Source organism: Sesamum indicum, linkage group LG3, assembly GCF_000512975.1.
Source record: "Sesamum indicum cultivar Zhongzhi No. 13 linkage group LG3, S_indicum_v1.0, whole genome shotgun sequence".
In the NCBI taxonomy this organism is placed as follows: Eukaryota; Viridiplantae; Streptophyta; class Magnoliopsida; order Lamiales; family Pedaliaceae; genus Sesamum; species Sesamum indicum.
This window is the reverse complement of record NC_026147.1, coordinates 9930498-9946995: the sequence shown is the minus strand read 5'-3', so window position 1 is coordinate 9946995 and position 16498 is coordinate 9930498. Positions and strand designations below refer to the sequence as shown.

At 36.6% G+C, this 16498-nt stretch overlaps 4 protein-coding genes across 5 annotated transcripts in view; 3 read left to right on the top strand and 1 right to left on the bottom strand.

The window, feature by feature from the left end:
• Positions 1-1328, top strand: part of LOC105158095 (pollen receptor-like kinase 4) — a 3046-nt gene extending 1718 nt beyond the window's left edge. Inside the window, exon 3 of the mRNA XM_020692494.1 lies at positions 13-1328. Coding sequence (XP_020548153.1) covers positions 13-947 — 935 coding nt within the window. The 3' untranslated portion in view covers positions 948-1328. The remainder of the gene's footprint in view (positions 1-12) is intronic.
• LOC105157942 lies at positions 1720-3352 on the top strand. Of its 2 annotated transcripts, none has more exons than XM_011074487.2 (3): positions 1720-1855; positions 1978-2371; positions 2511-3352. In XM_011074487.2, exons 1-3 carry the CDS (start codon positions 1799-1801, stop codon positions 3023-3025), a joined length of 966 nt encoding a protein of 321 aa, XP_011072789.1. In that variant the 5' UTR covers positions 1720-1798; the 3' UTR covers positions 3026-3352. The 2 variants fall into 2 exon arrangements, with proteins under 2 accessions (XP_011072789.1, XP_011072788.1); XM_011074486.2 differs by having other exon boundaries at positions 1724-1855; positions 2508-3349.
• LOC105157940 lies at positions 5177-5946 on the bottom strand. Its single transcript, XM_011074484.2, has one exon. It carries the CDS (start codon positions 5906-5908, stop codon positions 5513-5515), a length of 396 nt encoding a protein of 131 aa, XP_011072786.1. The 5' UTR covers positions 5909-5946; the 3' UTR covers positions 5177-5512.
• On the top strand, positions 6111-15164 carry LOC105157941. The gene is made up of 14 exons (XM_011074485.2): positions 6111-6300; positions 6385-6419; positions 6509-6602; positions 6920-7025; positions 7128-7198; positions 7659-7728; positions 8122-8184; positions 8314-8385; positions 8491-8592; positions 9325-9399; positions 9698-9811; positions 13292-13408; positions 13681-13737; positions 14723-15164. The coding sequence occupies exons 1-14, from the start codon at positions 6143-6145 to the stop codon at positions 14777-14779; spliced, it is 1191 nt and encodes a 396-aa protein (XP_011072787.1). The 5' UTR covers positions 6111-6142; the 3' UTR covers positions 14780-15164.

Sequence of the window (16498 nt, the reverse complement as noted above, 5' to 3'; positions counted from 1 at the left end):
CACCTCCAACCCCCACCCCAACCCCCCCCACCACCACCACCAGAAAATCAGAGCAACAGTCAGGTAAGCTGTCGTTTGTAAGAGAAGACAGAGCCAAGTTTGACTTACAGGACTTGATGAGGGCATCGGCGGAAGTGCTGGGAAGTGGCAACTTTGGGGCGTCTTACAAAGCAGTTCTGGTGGACGGAGATGCGGTGGTAGTGAAGAGGTTCAAACAAATGAACAGCGTAGGAAAGGAAGACTTTCATGAGCACATGAGAAGGCTGGGTAGACTGGCACACCCCAATCTGCTGCCTCTTGTGGCCTATTTGTATCGCAAAGATGAGAAGCTGTTCGTGCTGGACTATGTTCAAAATGGGAGCTTGGCTGCCCGCCTTCACAGTAAACACACAGTGGAGAAGCCAGGTCTTAACTGGCCAAACAGGTTGAAGATCATCAAAGGCGTGACCAAGGGGCTTGTTCATCTTCATAACGAGCTTCCCAGCTTAAGTGTCCCTCACGGCCACCTCAAATCCTCAAACGTGCTTCTAGACAAAGACCTCAACCCACTGCTCATGGACTACACTCTGGCGCCAGTGGTGAACCCCAACCAAGTCCACCAAATACTGGTGGCTTATAAATCACCAGAATATGCACAACACGGACGTACCTCCAAGAAAACCGATGTGTGGTGCTTGGGGATTTTGATATTAGAGATCCTGACGGGCAAGTTTCTTGCACAAGGTTCCACTGCCGACTTAACAGCATGGATCAATGCCATTGTTGGGGAAGAAAGGGCTAAAGTTTTCGACAAAGAAATGGAAATCAGCACGGAAAGGTGCAGGGCGGAAATGGAGAAGCTTTTACAGATTGGAATAGCTTGCTGCCAAGAGGATCCGGAAAAGAGGTGGGATTTGGAGGAGGCAGTGCACAAGATCGAACAAGTTCAAGAGTCATCCCTTGATTAATTATTAATTCATATACCACAATACGTACTAGTTAACAACTACCTCATCACCATTCCATCCTACCTAAAACTATATTGACATGATGAATTCCTTCTTCATCATTCATGTCTTACTTCCGTGCATTAATTAATTAATCTGGATATGAATTAATTTTTTTATTTTTATTTTTTTTTTGTATAAATCCTTGGATACATCGCCAGTTCAAGCATCTTTTTTGTCAGTAGATTAATGATAATGTACCCTTAATTTCTATATGCTACTTAGGAGGGAAGTAAATACAGACATTTTGGTGTGCGCTTGCACAAGCTAGCTAGAACATTACGTCCAAATGCTTGCAGGTATAACATATTTATACTAGTTACTCTTTTCTTTTTCTGCCAATTCTTAATTAGTCTCATGAGTCAGCCTTCCCTCCCACCATGTAACTTTTGCTATGCAAAATATAAAATTAAAAATATATGATATCTGTAGTTAAATCCAAATGATTAGGAGGAAATTTTGGCATGTATATCAGAGTAATCTCCAAATGATTAGGATCATATTTGTATAGTATTTATATATTAAATAAAATAAAAGGTGTAATATGAAAGATCTGATTTTATATATAAACGGGTATACATATTTGGAAAGGGTAATTAATTAATTAAGTTGTATTTAGCCGAGAAGATAAATAAGAAGTTGAGGGAAACGTGGAGCGATAACGCGAAGGCGAAGCGTACGTGGAGACAGAATTCCCATATCTGTCAGTTGTCATCAATACAATACACAACTCAAAGTACATCGTTATAAGAAGCAGAAGAGAGATGACGACGTACGTAGTTAACTAGCTGTTCAGCAGCAGTAGTTGCAAAATGGGACAAGGGGACGAAACCAAGACCAGACCTGCTGGCCCAAGCATTGAGATTCAGGTAAATAAAATACTAAATAGCGAGTAACAATATTTATTAATTTCCCAGATACAATTGAGTTGATTAATTAATCTCTCTGATGTTAATTCCTTCTTGTTGTTTGGTACTTGATTGATATATAGGAAAGAGGAGATATATTCTTCTTCTATAGGCCTAAAGTTGATAAAGAAGAAGCGCGTGGAGCGAAAGACGTGCAACGCTTCTACCTGCTTCTGCGCCCCTACTCTGCGCAGACGGACGTTCAGGAAAAACAAGACCCCAACTCCGGCAAGGAAGGCGCTAAGCGTCGACGGCTTGCTCATCATGATGAAACCAATTATACACATGAACATGAACATGAACAAGGAGGCGGCCATGGCAGCCACCCGGTAAACTTTAAGAAACAACCGCTGCTTCGTTTCATAGTTATGGGACGTAAAAGCCTTCCAGATCCTTCCAAAAAGACCAGACCTTATTGGGGTTTCGTCGAGATGGTCACCACCGAAATCGAACACGTTAAGGCTGCTCTAAGAGGAGGTTATATAATATATATATATATATTTATAGCAGCTGGTTTCCATATATGGCCATCCACGGATTATATTATATATTATGATTATACTACCAAACTGGTTAATTAATTAATTAATCAATTTGGATATGTGTATGGCAGAAGAATATGAGACAGCAACAAAAGGCCACAGGCACCTGCCCGATTCAAGAGCTGTCGGAGAAGGCATATACAGGATCCTCAAGCACAATCCTGGAAGCAGCAGCATGCATACGCATTTGGTTTACAAGCTCGAATTCCCACCAGAAGGTGAGGAGGAGGAACCGCAGAAAGCCCTCAATATAGCACGCCAAGCGTCATTCCTTCTCCAGATAAAGAACCCTGACCAACGCGCCGCACAATTCAGGGGACTAGAGAAGAAGCGGAAGGCAGCATTTCCAGCCCACCTGCAGGGGTTGTTCGGGCATCGCCTTTATCACCCAGCCGACCCACCTGATCTTCTCAACTATGAAGGCTGCGAGTTTCTGCTGATATCGGCCTCTGACGACATAGAACAAGAGCTGGGCCTCGAGTTGAAGACGACGGAACAATTACAGGATGCTGAATGCTCTGATCTGATCAGAACATTCGGGGAGACTGCAGCCTCAACTCGCCCCTTGTTCCAGGGCACTTGGGTCTGATCATCTGCCTGACATGGTACTAGCTAGCAGATCTCTACACCTGGCGTAATGAACGAGGAGGGTAGAGCCTCTGATATATGTGCATATGCAGTTTAATACTATATATTACCTGCCTAGCGGATTTTGAAATCCGTCCAAGCCCCAATTCCAAACGGGTTGAGCCAAACATTAGGAGTTAATCTGCTTTCATGTAATTATTAGCGTATATATATATAGTATGGGATGGAAATTTTGTTTTGAATATGTTCAAGTTTGTGTGGTTTAACTCGTATATGCACTTATTATATGCATACAGTTCATGTCAATTGTTCTTTTTAAGGGCATACATGGAATGTTTAATGGAAGAGTACTTGTTTGAATTACTGATCATGAGCCCAACTGTCTCCTGCTATATTATGTTGGCAAGCTGCATTCTGGTCATCTATCGATATATACTGTGGCTAGCTAGCTCTGAGATAGAATATTTGATCCATAATTCATTGCATTGTGGCGTACTGCATTTTCTGCTCATATTGAGATGGAATATTTGATCCATAATTCATTGCATGGTGGCTAGCTGTGACACAAGACAACTCCTTTCTTCAGTAATTAAGACCAATGTCTGATTAAAAATTTCAAGCCTTGATACCATTCTAGGTGAACATGATGCAACAAAATGTTAAAATAGTGAAACAGGACTAAATTGCTCTTTTTACAACTATAAAGGAGTGAAATTGTCCATAATTTGTTCAGATTTAGTCGGAGGGCAGTAATTGTCGCATTTTTTAAAGTTACGGGGCAAAATTGCCAGGGTCAAACTTAGAGGTTTTAAAATGTTACTCCCTAAGTTACAGGTCAGTTTTTGCAATTAACACATATATTAAAGAATGAACTCACGACTTCTTTTCCGGACCCCTCTCGAGAACTTTTTATCTACATGATACATCCATGTGATGCTATCTGCAATTGGTGTAGATTGACACAAAATTGATGAGATGCCTTCACTTTTGCATATGGCTTGCTTAACTAGTGCTCTCTGCGCATTAAAGATTGCATTGCATCCTTTCTCAGATTGACACAAAATTGATGAGATGGCTTCACTTTTGCATATGGCTTGCTTAACTAGTGCTCTCTGCGCATTAAAGATTGCATTGCATCCTTTCTCACCTTCTGCTTTAAAATTTTTAAAATCTCCCAAGCTGAGAGATCGCTAGCCAGTTTCCAGCTTAATCAGGTTACGAATTCAACACCGTTGGAAGGCCTGTAGTTGGACCTTTATGTTCATGTAGTGATTGTTTTGGTCGTGCTACTCGGAAGATTCCTCCATTTATTTAATTTTCTGGTTTTACTTGGTTCATTTGCTTGAGATATGTGTAGTTCATTCATTTAACTTCAGGAGTTAAGGGCAAGGTTAACCGACCGGAGGAGACACTGGTGTCCTGAAATTGTTATGCTGTTACATTTGGAACACAAGTGCTTTCACTGGAGGCATCCAAAGGTTCTGGATAGTGGTTAGTGGTTATGACACGAGACAACCATATATTGGTGTACTAATATAGTGATCATGGAAGTCCTGTATCAGATGAAAATATGCCTATGACCTGAGTCCAACTTAAAACTGAAGACAACATATGAAACAAGAATGCGAAAAGGCCACCTAATATAAAAGCGAATTGCTGCACATGAACCTTCAGTGAATGTTGATTCTGTGGAGTTGAGGACGAACCAATGGATAGCCTTACTTCTATCCACATCATCGCCCATCTCTTGGTATGGTTCAAGTATCAGTCCCTATTTATGCACTGCTCTTCCACCACTTTTAAGAGAAGCAGAGTTCAACATGGTATGAGCGGGCCATTTACCACATATGGGAGGCTGAGGCACGAAATACTGTCATCTCCAACAGCAACAAATTGATACCCGGCCACCAGAAATAACAGAAGATTTACTTTAATTTACCGATGAATCATTCTCAAGTTGAAGGACACTGCCAAGAACATGGCATGGGCTAAAAGAATGAGAATTACACACGTTTCTCATAGTATCAGCTCCTTCCAGCCTCTGATATAAATCTATATTGATATGCGAAAATGGCAACTGATAAATAAACCTACCATGATCTTGATGGGACGAATGGCAAACTAAACATACACTGAGCTTTTGGATAACCAGTTGAGTTTTAGATAAGAATCAATGATAACTAATGTTTAACATGCCAAGGTGACCATCAGCACGCTTAACAATTTCATTTTGGGACAAGATGAGAGGCGTTTAAATTCTTGGAGTGATTATGGTGATAACATTATATTAAAGAGAAAAGAAAACATACGGGGAAATACCAGCAAGAAAAACCGGTACCACCTAAGGACCAGCCAGAAAAGTCAAGCCTTTAAATCTAATACTCACGTCCGCAATGGGGCATGGTTGAGCTATATTAATTTCAAGAAATGATTTAACACCTTGCTAGGTACAGCAACTGCAATTGGGATATTAAGGGCAATGGTAGGACTATGAGGACTGAGAGGAAGAGGTAGCCTGGCGAACGAAGTTCCAGAGGTGGAGGGCGGCGTTCCAAACGCCGGCAGAGGTGACGCCTATAGCCAGGGACTGCGGATAACTGGGCTTGGAATCTAGCTTTAATTCGAGATGGAGGAGGCGGGAATGGATGGCGTCGAGCTTGGCGGAGGTGACGTCTGGAGAATTGGAGTTGCGGTTGCGGTTGCGGTTGGCGGTAATCATCCTGAAGAGGGCTCCCTGTAAATCCTGAATGACTTTGAGGGAGGCCTCCTGAGTTTCCATCCCCTGCTTCTCGTAGTGGGAAACAAGCTCCCGAGGGCTCGGCATCATCCTTTTACTCTTCTTATTGTTCTTTTTACTCTCTTCCTGTGGTGGTTGCTCCTCCATGGCCGCTTGCTTCCTTCCTCTCGGAAAGCTAAAACCCTACTGCTGCTTCTACAGTCTACAGTACTGGCAGTGGTGTCTGTTGGGTTTTAGAAAAGTCGGATAAGGTAGGTAGCAGTGCACACCACGACTTTTCTCCCAAGGACAGAGTCGCGTTTCTAAGAAAATGCGACCTTTTGTGGCAGTCCAACGATAAGCATAAACCGCCTCCTGCTTCTCACAGTTACACAAGCAACAATGGCCGCTGTTCTGCCTCATCTTCATCTCTCTCCTAACCCTTCTTGTTGTCGTACTATTAACTACGTTAATCCCAAGCGGAGGGTTGGCATTTCAATCCAATGCTCCGACGATTCCTCTCCCCCTAACCGCGGATTTGGCCCGAAATCAAGAAACAAGTAACCCCTCATCACATCCTTCTTTCATTTCATTTTTAGTGTTTTTCTTTATGATATAATACTGATCCTCTCCCAAATTCACAGGAATTTGAAATCGTCCCCTAAGCAATCCTCCAACCGTAACTGCATATCGTTTCTTCTACCACTGTTATTACTTTCCCTCCTTCCACACTGTTAAAGATATGAGCTTTCTCTACTATCTTTGCAGAGGCGCCTGGTTTAAATTCTCCAACTGGTGGAAGAATGAAGTACACTTCTTCGGATGATCTTGAGTTCGAGCAGCGTCTCCAAGCTGTTAGAAAGTAGTTTCCCCTCATTTTTCTCCTCCTACTTTTCAGAAAATATTCTGAATTTAAGAGTTAGATTTCATACAACTTTTTGTCTTTCATTTTACTTCTGGTGACATTATTCTGTTTGTGCGCTAAATTTGTGTGCTATACCACTTTCATATCTATTATCCATATCTTTCCCCCCACTTGAACCAGTCGCTTACGAATGCAACAGAATTATTTTCTCAGTACTTGGGCCACATATCCTTTATCTCTCTTTTCTTTCTTTCATACTCTAAGCAACCTTGATTTGGTAGCTAGTTGACCATAAACTTCTGCCAACTGTGAAGGTTGGCGCTTGAGCAGAAAAAAGCAGAAGAGCAGAAAGAATATGGGGCAATTGATTATGATGCTCCAACTGAGACAAACAGTAGCACAATTGGACTAGGGACTAAGGTATATCATTAGTTTAGCTGATGCAATTATTTACTTCTTTCCTAGAATGTTCTCAGTTCTCCTGTGATTGCTGATTCCATTTTCTAGAATGGAATATGGTAGATCGGAGTTGGAGTTGCAGTTGTTACATTTGGGTTGGTGTTTGCTTTTGGAGATTTTCTCCCTTCTGGAAGGTATGTATCAAAGAACTTGAACAATTCTGATCAATTCTCTCCCAGTTGCTGGTAAATTGTTTGATTCATAAGCTCCTGAATTTGATTATTATTTCTCCACATAATTTTTTTGCATTGTGTTTGATTCAATTTTCACATCACATTTCCTGTCAATCTACGAGAATGCCACAACAGTTGTCCCATAGTGCGACTTCCTGTGTGCTTTCTTGTGATGATTAGATTGCAAGGGCAACATAGAGGAGTTTAACTTAATTTTAATATACTTCTAAGTGTTATTTTTTTCCAGACATCTACTCGTATTTGCAGTTGCCAATAGTATTGTAGGTTTTGCCTAATTAGTGTTCTTAGGCTTCGAACCATTAGATTCAAGTGCGTGCATTTAATTTTGATGTCCTAATGTGAGAATTTTTTATTTGCAATCTACTTATAAATAAAACTGATACGGTCTTTGGGATTCTAGTGTTAACCCTGCACAGGAGGATGCTACTGTTGCTAAAAAGATTCCAGAAGAAGTAAGAGCGATCCTTGAGGTCAGAATAATATCCTGTACTTTAAGCAATCTTTTAAATCAGATTGTAACTCAGATGTTTGGATACTGCTTGTTGCTTTCCTTGTTTTTTTCTTCCCTGGTGTAAAATGCTACCCATAAGAACTCATATTTTAATTTTCTGTGGCATGTGTTTATACTTGTCTTAAATTTTCGATGCATTTCTTATGCAGTTAGCCAAATCTAATGTTTTTGCGTGTAACTGTATATCGAAGCTGTTCAAGATGCATTTTTTTACTTTATGTAACTCTGTTGCTTCTTGCTCCATTCTTGTAGATATCATAGTCTAGATGCAACACTCTCCAGTATAAGGCTTTTATCAGTGCAATGTCTCAACTCATGTCCCATCTACCATAATATTCATATGCTTTTGCAGAAGAGGCTGAAGCAGTTTGAAGAAACACTTAGAATGTTTCCTGAAGATTCAACTGCTCTAGAAGTGAGTTCGAATGTCCTGCATGAGATAACATCTACATATTGTGATAGTGCTCCGTACTTTATAAGAAAATGTCATGTGATTTATTAACTAAGCCAGCCTTTTTACATTTATTCAAACTATTTCTTGTAGGGAGCTGCAGTGACCTTAGCAGAAATGAGAGAATATAAAAGAGCCGCGACATTGCTTGAAAAATTGACTGAGGTTTGTTCTTTATTGCTCTTCTTCTGCTATCATGATGAACATATCAGACTGTAAATTATCTCAAGCTGGGATTCTGTTTCAAAATTGGCCTAAATTGATCTGCAGAAGAAACCAAGTGATCCTGATGCTTTTCGCTTGCTTGGTGAAGTCAAATATGAGCTCAAAGATTACGAAGGAAGTGTTTTTGCATATAGAAGTGCTGAAAGGGTTAGTCTGCCGTGGACTCGTGGGATATTAGTTTATCATAAGTCTTTTAATCATTTCACTCGGACTTTGTTCCTGATACAACATGGACCTGTTTATATATGTTAAAAGGAAGGCTACTTTCTACCTTGCTTCATTCTTCATGGTCCAGACTCTCCATCTGATACTCATTTGGTGCTCACATAACTACATTTATCAGAAAGTTGGTGCCCCGTGTGGGATTATTTTTGATAGTTTTCATGCATCTAAGAGGGTATTCTGTTTGACTTATATACCCCTGAAAAGATCTTATAAGATAGTTGCAAGATGAGATTACAAGCATAAAAAAAGTAAGACTTTTGGATCTTACAAGTTTGTATCTTACTTTAAGTATCTTAAGAACCATGTTTTTGTTTTTGATTATGTTGATTACAAAATTAAGTTATTACCAACATCCTCCTTGTAATTAACAGCATTTAATAAGTTTCATGATCTTATTTTATGCAAATACTTTAGAAGCTTAATTTGTTAAGATTCCGAAGATATAGTAGTTAAGTAAGATGTCTTGAATAAGCTTAGTCAACCAAGCTTTTGGCATGAAAGTCTTATATCTGTATTCTTGCCACCACGTCATGATAAACAGCATGAAGAATTGCATATACAATTATATTCCTTACATATATGTTTCCTCACGGTATAGGAAGTTTGAGGTAACATTTCCTGTGATGGCTGAATGTATATTTCAATTTTGTGCAGGCCTCAAAAAGTGTCGATTTTGAAATCCTTCGAGGTCTTACAAATTCGTTGCTAGCTGCCAAAAGACCTGATGAGGTTGCTTAAAATGCAAAATGAATGAACACATCTAAGATGATGCTGTATTTTGTAACTCAATTGCTTCTCTCTCAATTCATTCAAATAGTGTTGTCTTAGTCTGTTGCTTTGTAACGAGCTGTCTGGAGGTATCTTGCAACCTTCTCTTCGTTGCAAGTTTGCTGATGCAACTCAAATAGAGCTGCATAAATCTGAATGTAGTGACAGTGATTTTTACCTCCTTTTTCATCTGTTCTGACATTTTCTGTTGTTAATATTTCATCCATGCACGCTGTGAATACTGTTGCTTCTTTTTTAGGCAGTTCAAGTGCTCCTGGCATCTCGTGAACGCCTGAATAAAGAAAAATCTAAGCGTAATGATGATGGGATTGTCAGCACAGCAGAAAAGAGATCTGATGTGGATCCCATTCAGGTGAGTCTTCTTCTAATGCTATGGATTTACTTCAAGCATAACTAAGAGGTTAACTTCTTGAATAATGCTGCTGTTGCGTACTTGATGTTTGTAGACGTTGTGCAGCTTTTATATTGGAAATATTCAAATTTTATTAACCATAAAGGTTAAGTATCTCAAGTAAAAAGTTGAATGAACAATTCAGGACTGATTAGCAAGGAGGTGTTCCAGTCCCCCAAGAGTATTAGCATTCCTCTTAGCATATGTATTTCTTTCTTTACATTAGGGGTGGCAAATGAGTCGAGCCCCAACTCGATTTTGAGCTCGACTCGAGCTCGAGCTCAATTTTTCTGTTCATCGGCTCGCGAGCTTTTTCTATTTATTTTTTATATATATATTTTTATTTTTGAAATTTTTATATATTTAATTTTATATTTAATACTTTGTCAATTTTACACTCAAAATTGATTATATATTATAATTATTAATCAATATCGTACATTTTATTTTGGATAATAATAAATTATAATACTTTTATTTATACATTTAATCTTTATACAAAAATAATTTTAATCAAGAACTTAGTAAATTACAATATTTTTTATAATTAAAATTATTATTTAATATGACACATATAAACTTTATGTTATATTTTAATATATATTTGTATTACGCTATTACTTTTTTTAAATTGACAAGTAATTTACTTATGATTTTTTTATCTATTTTTGAGTTTTATATTTATATAAAGATACATACTATGCATTATGCAATCTATTTTATTATTTATAAACTTATGTTGAAATTTAGTAATTTCTATGAATTAATCTAAAAATAATAATAATAATAATGATGGTTGAACAATTTTAATTATTTTAATTATTATATATATAATGAGATCAAAAAGTTTAATCAATAATTCCGATATCTTAAAATTCAGTCACTCAATTCATACTAAATTTAAAAATATACAAGACTGTGTCCATTAGATTATATCAGATAGTATGATTTAAAATCACATTGCCTGATTAAAATCACATTGTCTGATTCAACGATACACCGTCTTAAATGATTACTCTTATGTTCTGAGTACGATATCTCGACTTCCATATATCCAATAAGTCTAAAATTTTACCGAATGTATTTTTCTATAAGTTTGATCATATATAACGGTTTGATCTGAATTTTGATGGCCCAATTAACCCATGTTGTTCAACAATATAAGATGATAGTTACATCAATGTTATACTAACATTTATAAATATATAAATTTTGCAGATTGTGAATATATATTAACTTCAACTATAAAATATTTTTATGTATTTTAATTGCATTATTTCAGATAATGGATATTTTTCTACAATTCTAAATTGTTCAGTATGAATTTTTTTTTTTTTTGGGTATATTTTACTAATTATATTACTGCTAAACTAACTAGTAGTTTATATTTATAACAATAAATTAAAACTTCATACTATATTTTGGTATATTTATAACGTAGTATACATTATAATAATCTATTTTATTACTTATAAATTTATGTAAAAATTTGGTGATACGATCCCATGATTTAATCTACTACTACCACTACTACTACTACTACTACTACTAATAATAATAATAATAATTAAAAAAAATTATACCAAAAAATCAGCTCGAGATCGAGCCACTCTCCTGCAAATCGAGCTCGAGCTCGACTCGTTTACACCCCTACTTTACATAATATACATATATAATTTAGACAATGGATGGTCCCTCTAGAAAATGTCACCCAAACTTGTAATGTAAATGTAAAATTAATAGTAAAGCACCAATTACCCCAGTCAATTTATTTATCCATAAACTAGTATGGATGAAATTATTTTTCTTCTTCTTTCATTAGTTGATTACAATATGTATATAGATAATGATTGTTAATTTCTGCAAAAGATCATTTAAGAAAATATTCTTTCAACCTTTTGGTTCTTAGGTACTCAATTTTTTATGATCTTCATTCAAGGTAAAGTATTTCTGTGTTTTTCTACGCGGTTATTGCGTAACAAAATGAATGTGTTTTTCGTCTTGTGACACATACTGTTCGGCCTATTAATTTTAGTATCTTAGAGATGATTTGGTGAAATCTTTTCAAAACAATATCAAACTTTAACTTTTTCGTATTTGGTTATACTACAAATTTTCCAATTAAGGTAATTGAGTCAATAAAGAGCTATAAGTACCTTTTAACTTCTTAGTACATGTATCTCAAGTTTTTCACTTTATTAAAACATTGAGGTAAAATGGTTGGAAATAACTAACTTTGAAGATTTTATATTTTTTTGGAGGAAATAATGTGATCCTTAACTGAAAATTGATGCATCAAGTGTTGCACCAACTAAAGAATCATAATAAATTTTTTGACATACATAAATTGATAAAAGAATAACAAATAAATATGGTATAGATTTAACTATACTTGAATTTGCGATACATGTGTATATCACTGGAATGATAATTATTCTAAATTGCTTAATTATTTAAAGTAAATAGTATATGTTATTAAAGTTGATTGATAGAATTTATTTTATTTTTTTATTTAACATAAATTTAGAAATGTTCGCTATTGGTAAATATCCTGTGCTCCCTTAGTTTCAATCATTTGTTCATCCCTGATATGCTAACATGGATTAATGCTGGCCTCCTTAATCTTTTCATAGAATTGATGTACTGATGCATCAATGTTGGTGATCATAATTTTCTTGCTTCAATTGCTTTTACTGAATTATTGTTTAGAAGAAATGAAATCTACTCTTGGAAATCCATGAGCCCGTTTGGTTGTGTTTTCATTTTCATTTTCAGTTTCTAACAATTGTATTTATGTAAAAATGCTTTATTGATTTCTGTGCGAAAACTGAGAATATATTTGGATTAGTTATTTCCAAATATAGGTATATAGGTGTGAGAATTAAGAATATAGGTATATGTATTTTTGATGTGATAGAAATTAATTATGAAGGTTGACCAAAATGGTTGGGAGAGAAAGCAATTTTATTTGATTTGAAACAAGAAAAGACATGCTGACAAGATAAAGACAAGTATGACCAACCCATGTGACCTATAATTTCAAAAAATTCAATTAAAATAGGAATGCATTCTCAATGAAAATGGCTTGACCAAACAAAATCCCAACTACCCAAATAGTGAAAAGTGAAAATAATCTCATTGAAAACACAACCAAACGAGCTCTATGTTTTCCAATAGATAGACTCAACTATTATGTGCTAAGGATAGAGGGTCATGTAGTCCCAATACACGGAAGAAATGTATTTATGCATCATTGGAATATGTAACTTGAGGATGTAACTGCAAGAGGGTCCCTTAACTTGTTTATTGGGTTGGAAACTAAATACAAGACAAAATTCATTTATTTTGTACCTATCTTATTGGCCTCGAAATCCTAGTTTGGGGGACAAAAAGTTTCAATGTACTGCTTGATTCGACGTGTTGCCATGGTGCAATTTTCAGGTTGACTTGCTGCTTGGAAAAGCCTATTCAGATTGGGGCCACATCAGTGATGCAGTATCTGTTTATGATCAACTTATCTCTAGCCACCCTGATGATTTCAGGGGTTACTTGGCGAAGGTTCTTGTTCTATTATTTCTTCTTCATGCATCAACCAGTGGTTAACGTAAAACTGTCTCCATCATTATCCTTTTTAAAGTACCTATAACCATCTTGCATATGTTTTACCATGTTTTCTTTTGCTTCTAATAGAGAATTTTCTGACAGATGAAATGCAATATATCTCCTGTGTTTATTTGAGATTGGTTCAATATAAGATGAAAACTAGGGGCATGTATCATTGGAATTTCCTGATAGAAGCCCACTGAGCAGTTCTATTATCATTTCTGCAGGGAATTATCTTGAAAGAGAATGGAAGTATTGGTGATGCAGAGAGAATGTTTATACAGGTCAGAGCATTAATGTCTTTCTCTCCACCTTCTATCTGCGTGAGACAATAATCGCAAAACATACTGACCCTTCCATTTGCTTGTCTTCTTGGTATAGTTCAAGTTATAGGGACGCTATTTAGAGCAAGGTTTAGAGTGTCAACCAAAGTTCTTTAGGTTAATTTTACATCTATTTTTGCTTCTTTCACAATTATACATGGTAATCTTGTTTCTCTCAATGGTATTTGGTGTATATTTTTTTGTTGACGTCTAGAACATCCGAAAGTTGAGGCCTCAGTGTGTCATAATAACTCCTTTGCTCCTTGTTTCATCTCAGGGTAACATAAGTACCTAAAAAATTTGAAGATAGTGAAGTCCATCTTCAATAATGTGGGTGTCACTTTTGGTCGTGTATCATGGCAGTTTTTGCCCTGAGAGCTCATGATAACCTACAAATGCGTAAATCTTCTGTTGTGGCTGTATTGCATGTTAGGCCCATGTTCACCGTACAACTCTTTTAATGGTTTTCTCAAGTAGAGGATTGAATTAAGAATAGATCAGAGGTTTTAACTTGAATCTTCTGAGAGCCACCCCTAGCAAAGTTTTCTTCTCCATTGGGTAGTATGGTCATGCGAATATAGTAATGGCATTGTTGTTGTATCTACTGTTGCAACTGATGACCAACGCTCTATCTGCGTTTGAGTTAGGCACTTGTTTTAATAGTCTTATCTGATGGATACACTGTACAGAATCTGGAAGCTTTTTGGATTCTAAGAATACACCTGCTGTAAATCTGCATGTCTCTCCCTAAAAATTGTTTCTGGTCATTCTTTATGCTGTGGGAACTTAAGAGTTTTGGTAAGCATTTAAAAGACCATATCTTCTACTGGTATGCTCCACTGGGCCAATGTGATCATTATTTGATAGGTTGTTTTTTAAGTTTTTACACGATATTCTAGACTTAAAATGTATAGAATGCACTGTAACTGGTCATGGACGTGGACAGGCACGTTTCTTTGCACCTGATAAAGCAAAGATACTGGTGGACAAATATTCGCGATGATCGATGTTGCTGTACATTGCCAGAATCTGGAAATTTTGAATGAAGTAGACGCAAGGAATAGTTACTACAAAGAGGTGGCATTATTGGCAGTGCCAATTGCTCTATAGAACTGAACAAGGTACATAATTTACTTTCGGTGCAACCCCAATGATGAACAAGGCCAAAAGCCATCAAGAGGTTTCATCTGTATCACCATCCAGCAGATATTGCAATGCATATACAGAAAGTAGTTAGGGAGGTAATGGTGGGGAGGAAATTGGTAGGCTAGTTGTGCATGTTCCTTGTGAATCTGATATTGTACTTTCCAAGTTGCTGGCATTAGTATGAACATAGAGGGTTGTGTCTGGAAGAAAACAATTTAATGAAATGGCCTTAATTTTTGTTCTACGTGGTTTGATAAAGAATCCTTTTGGGATGAATGCGTCCATCTATTGCATATATTTATAAATATTTCTTAGTGAGTGGTGAATGGTTCTTCAACAGAATATGTTACCAGCCTTCTGGTGCTGTTACAAAGATTTTGGAAAGTTATTAATTAATATGTGAGATGAGGAGGCTAACTAAGGAGAATGGGGACGGCACCATTAACTAATATGGAATACCAGCCAGCTGCCACAATTAACAAAAATGTGAAACACCGAATCCCAGCCTCTAAATTTGACATCAAAATATACAGAATCAACCACATATAAAGGAAAATCTGAATAGAAAATACAGGAAGTGGATTGTAATTGAGTTCCATAGCCTGGGGCTGGAGAAGGGGAGTTGTTCTTTCCTCATCCTCCTTTTCCTCACCTGTGGCAAAGAAGTCTACACATGATATATATCATCGTACCTAATTTTCCGGAGTTAGGTTACTTCATACAATGTATTGATGATCATCCATCATCAATAATCTTTGATGTAATATTATGTCGCACAATATGATGAAGGTTGGCAATAGCATGTTGTTAAAGTTTCGAGAAAACAGGCCTCCTGGAATAGAAAATGTAAAGGTGGTCATCATGTGGAGGAGTCACTATTAACCACCCCTACCCATGATCACCAATGCTCACTACTGGACGTCAAGTATACATACGTTGAATCAACAATTTGAATGGAATTCGTCAACTATTCCCTTTAGTTTGGGCAAAATTGGAATAGCTAATTAATTAATAAATTTATATATATATATATATATATATATATTATCAGCAAGCATTATACAGACAATCACCACTAAACTACAGATAAGAAGAGCAAAATAATTGTGTTTAGAATGTCAACTTACCCCTCTAATGATAATTATAGTGGTAACAATATATATATATATAGAGAGAGAGAGAGAGATACGGAAAGAGAGAGTGTGGTCCGTAAGTACAAGTAGAGCTGCTGAATCTGTGGCACATGCATGTCATATCATATGCTTAAGCTCATTAAGTACTGATATCATGCGTCTCGTGATTAACATTTAATTACCCGCAAGTACACACAAATATATACATATATATATATATATAATTAGAATTGGAATGTGCGTCGCGGCGATGAATTTGGCACTTTGTCGGATCAGATTTTCCAGTTGGTAGTTCGTATATATGTACATAGATCAAGATTCCTTGCCCAACATCATCTGTATATGTACTGTGAGACGTGCATTAAACATTACTGTCTCGCTAGCTCTATGCAAGTTGTTCATCTTTTTTAACAAAAAATGAACTTGATTGCATATGCATGTAT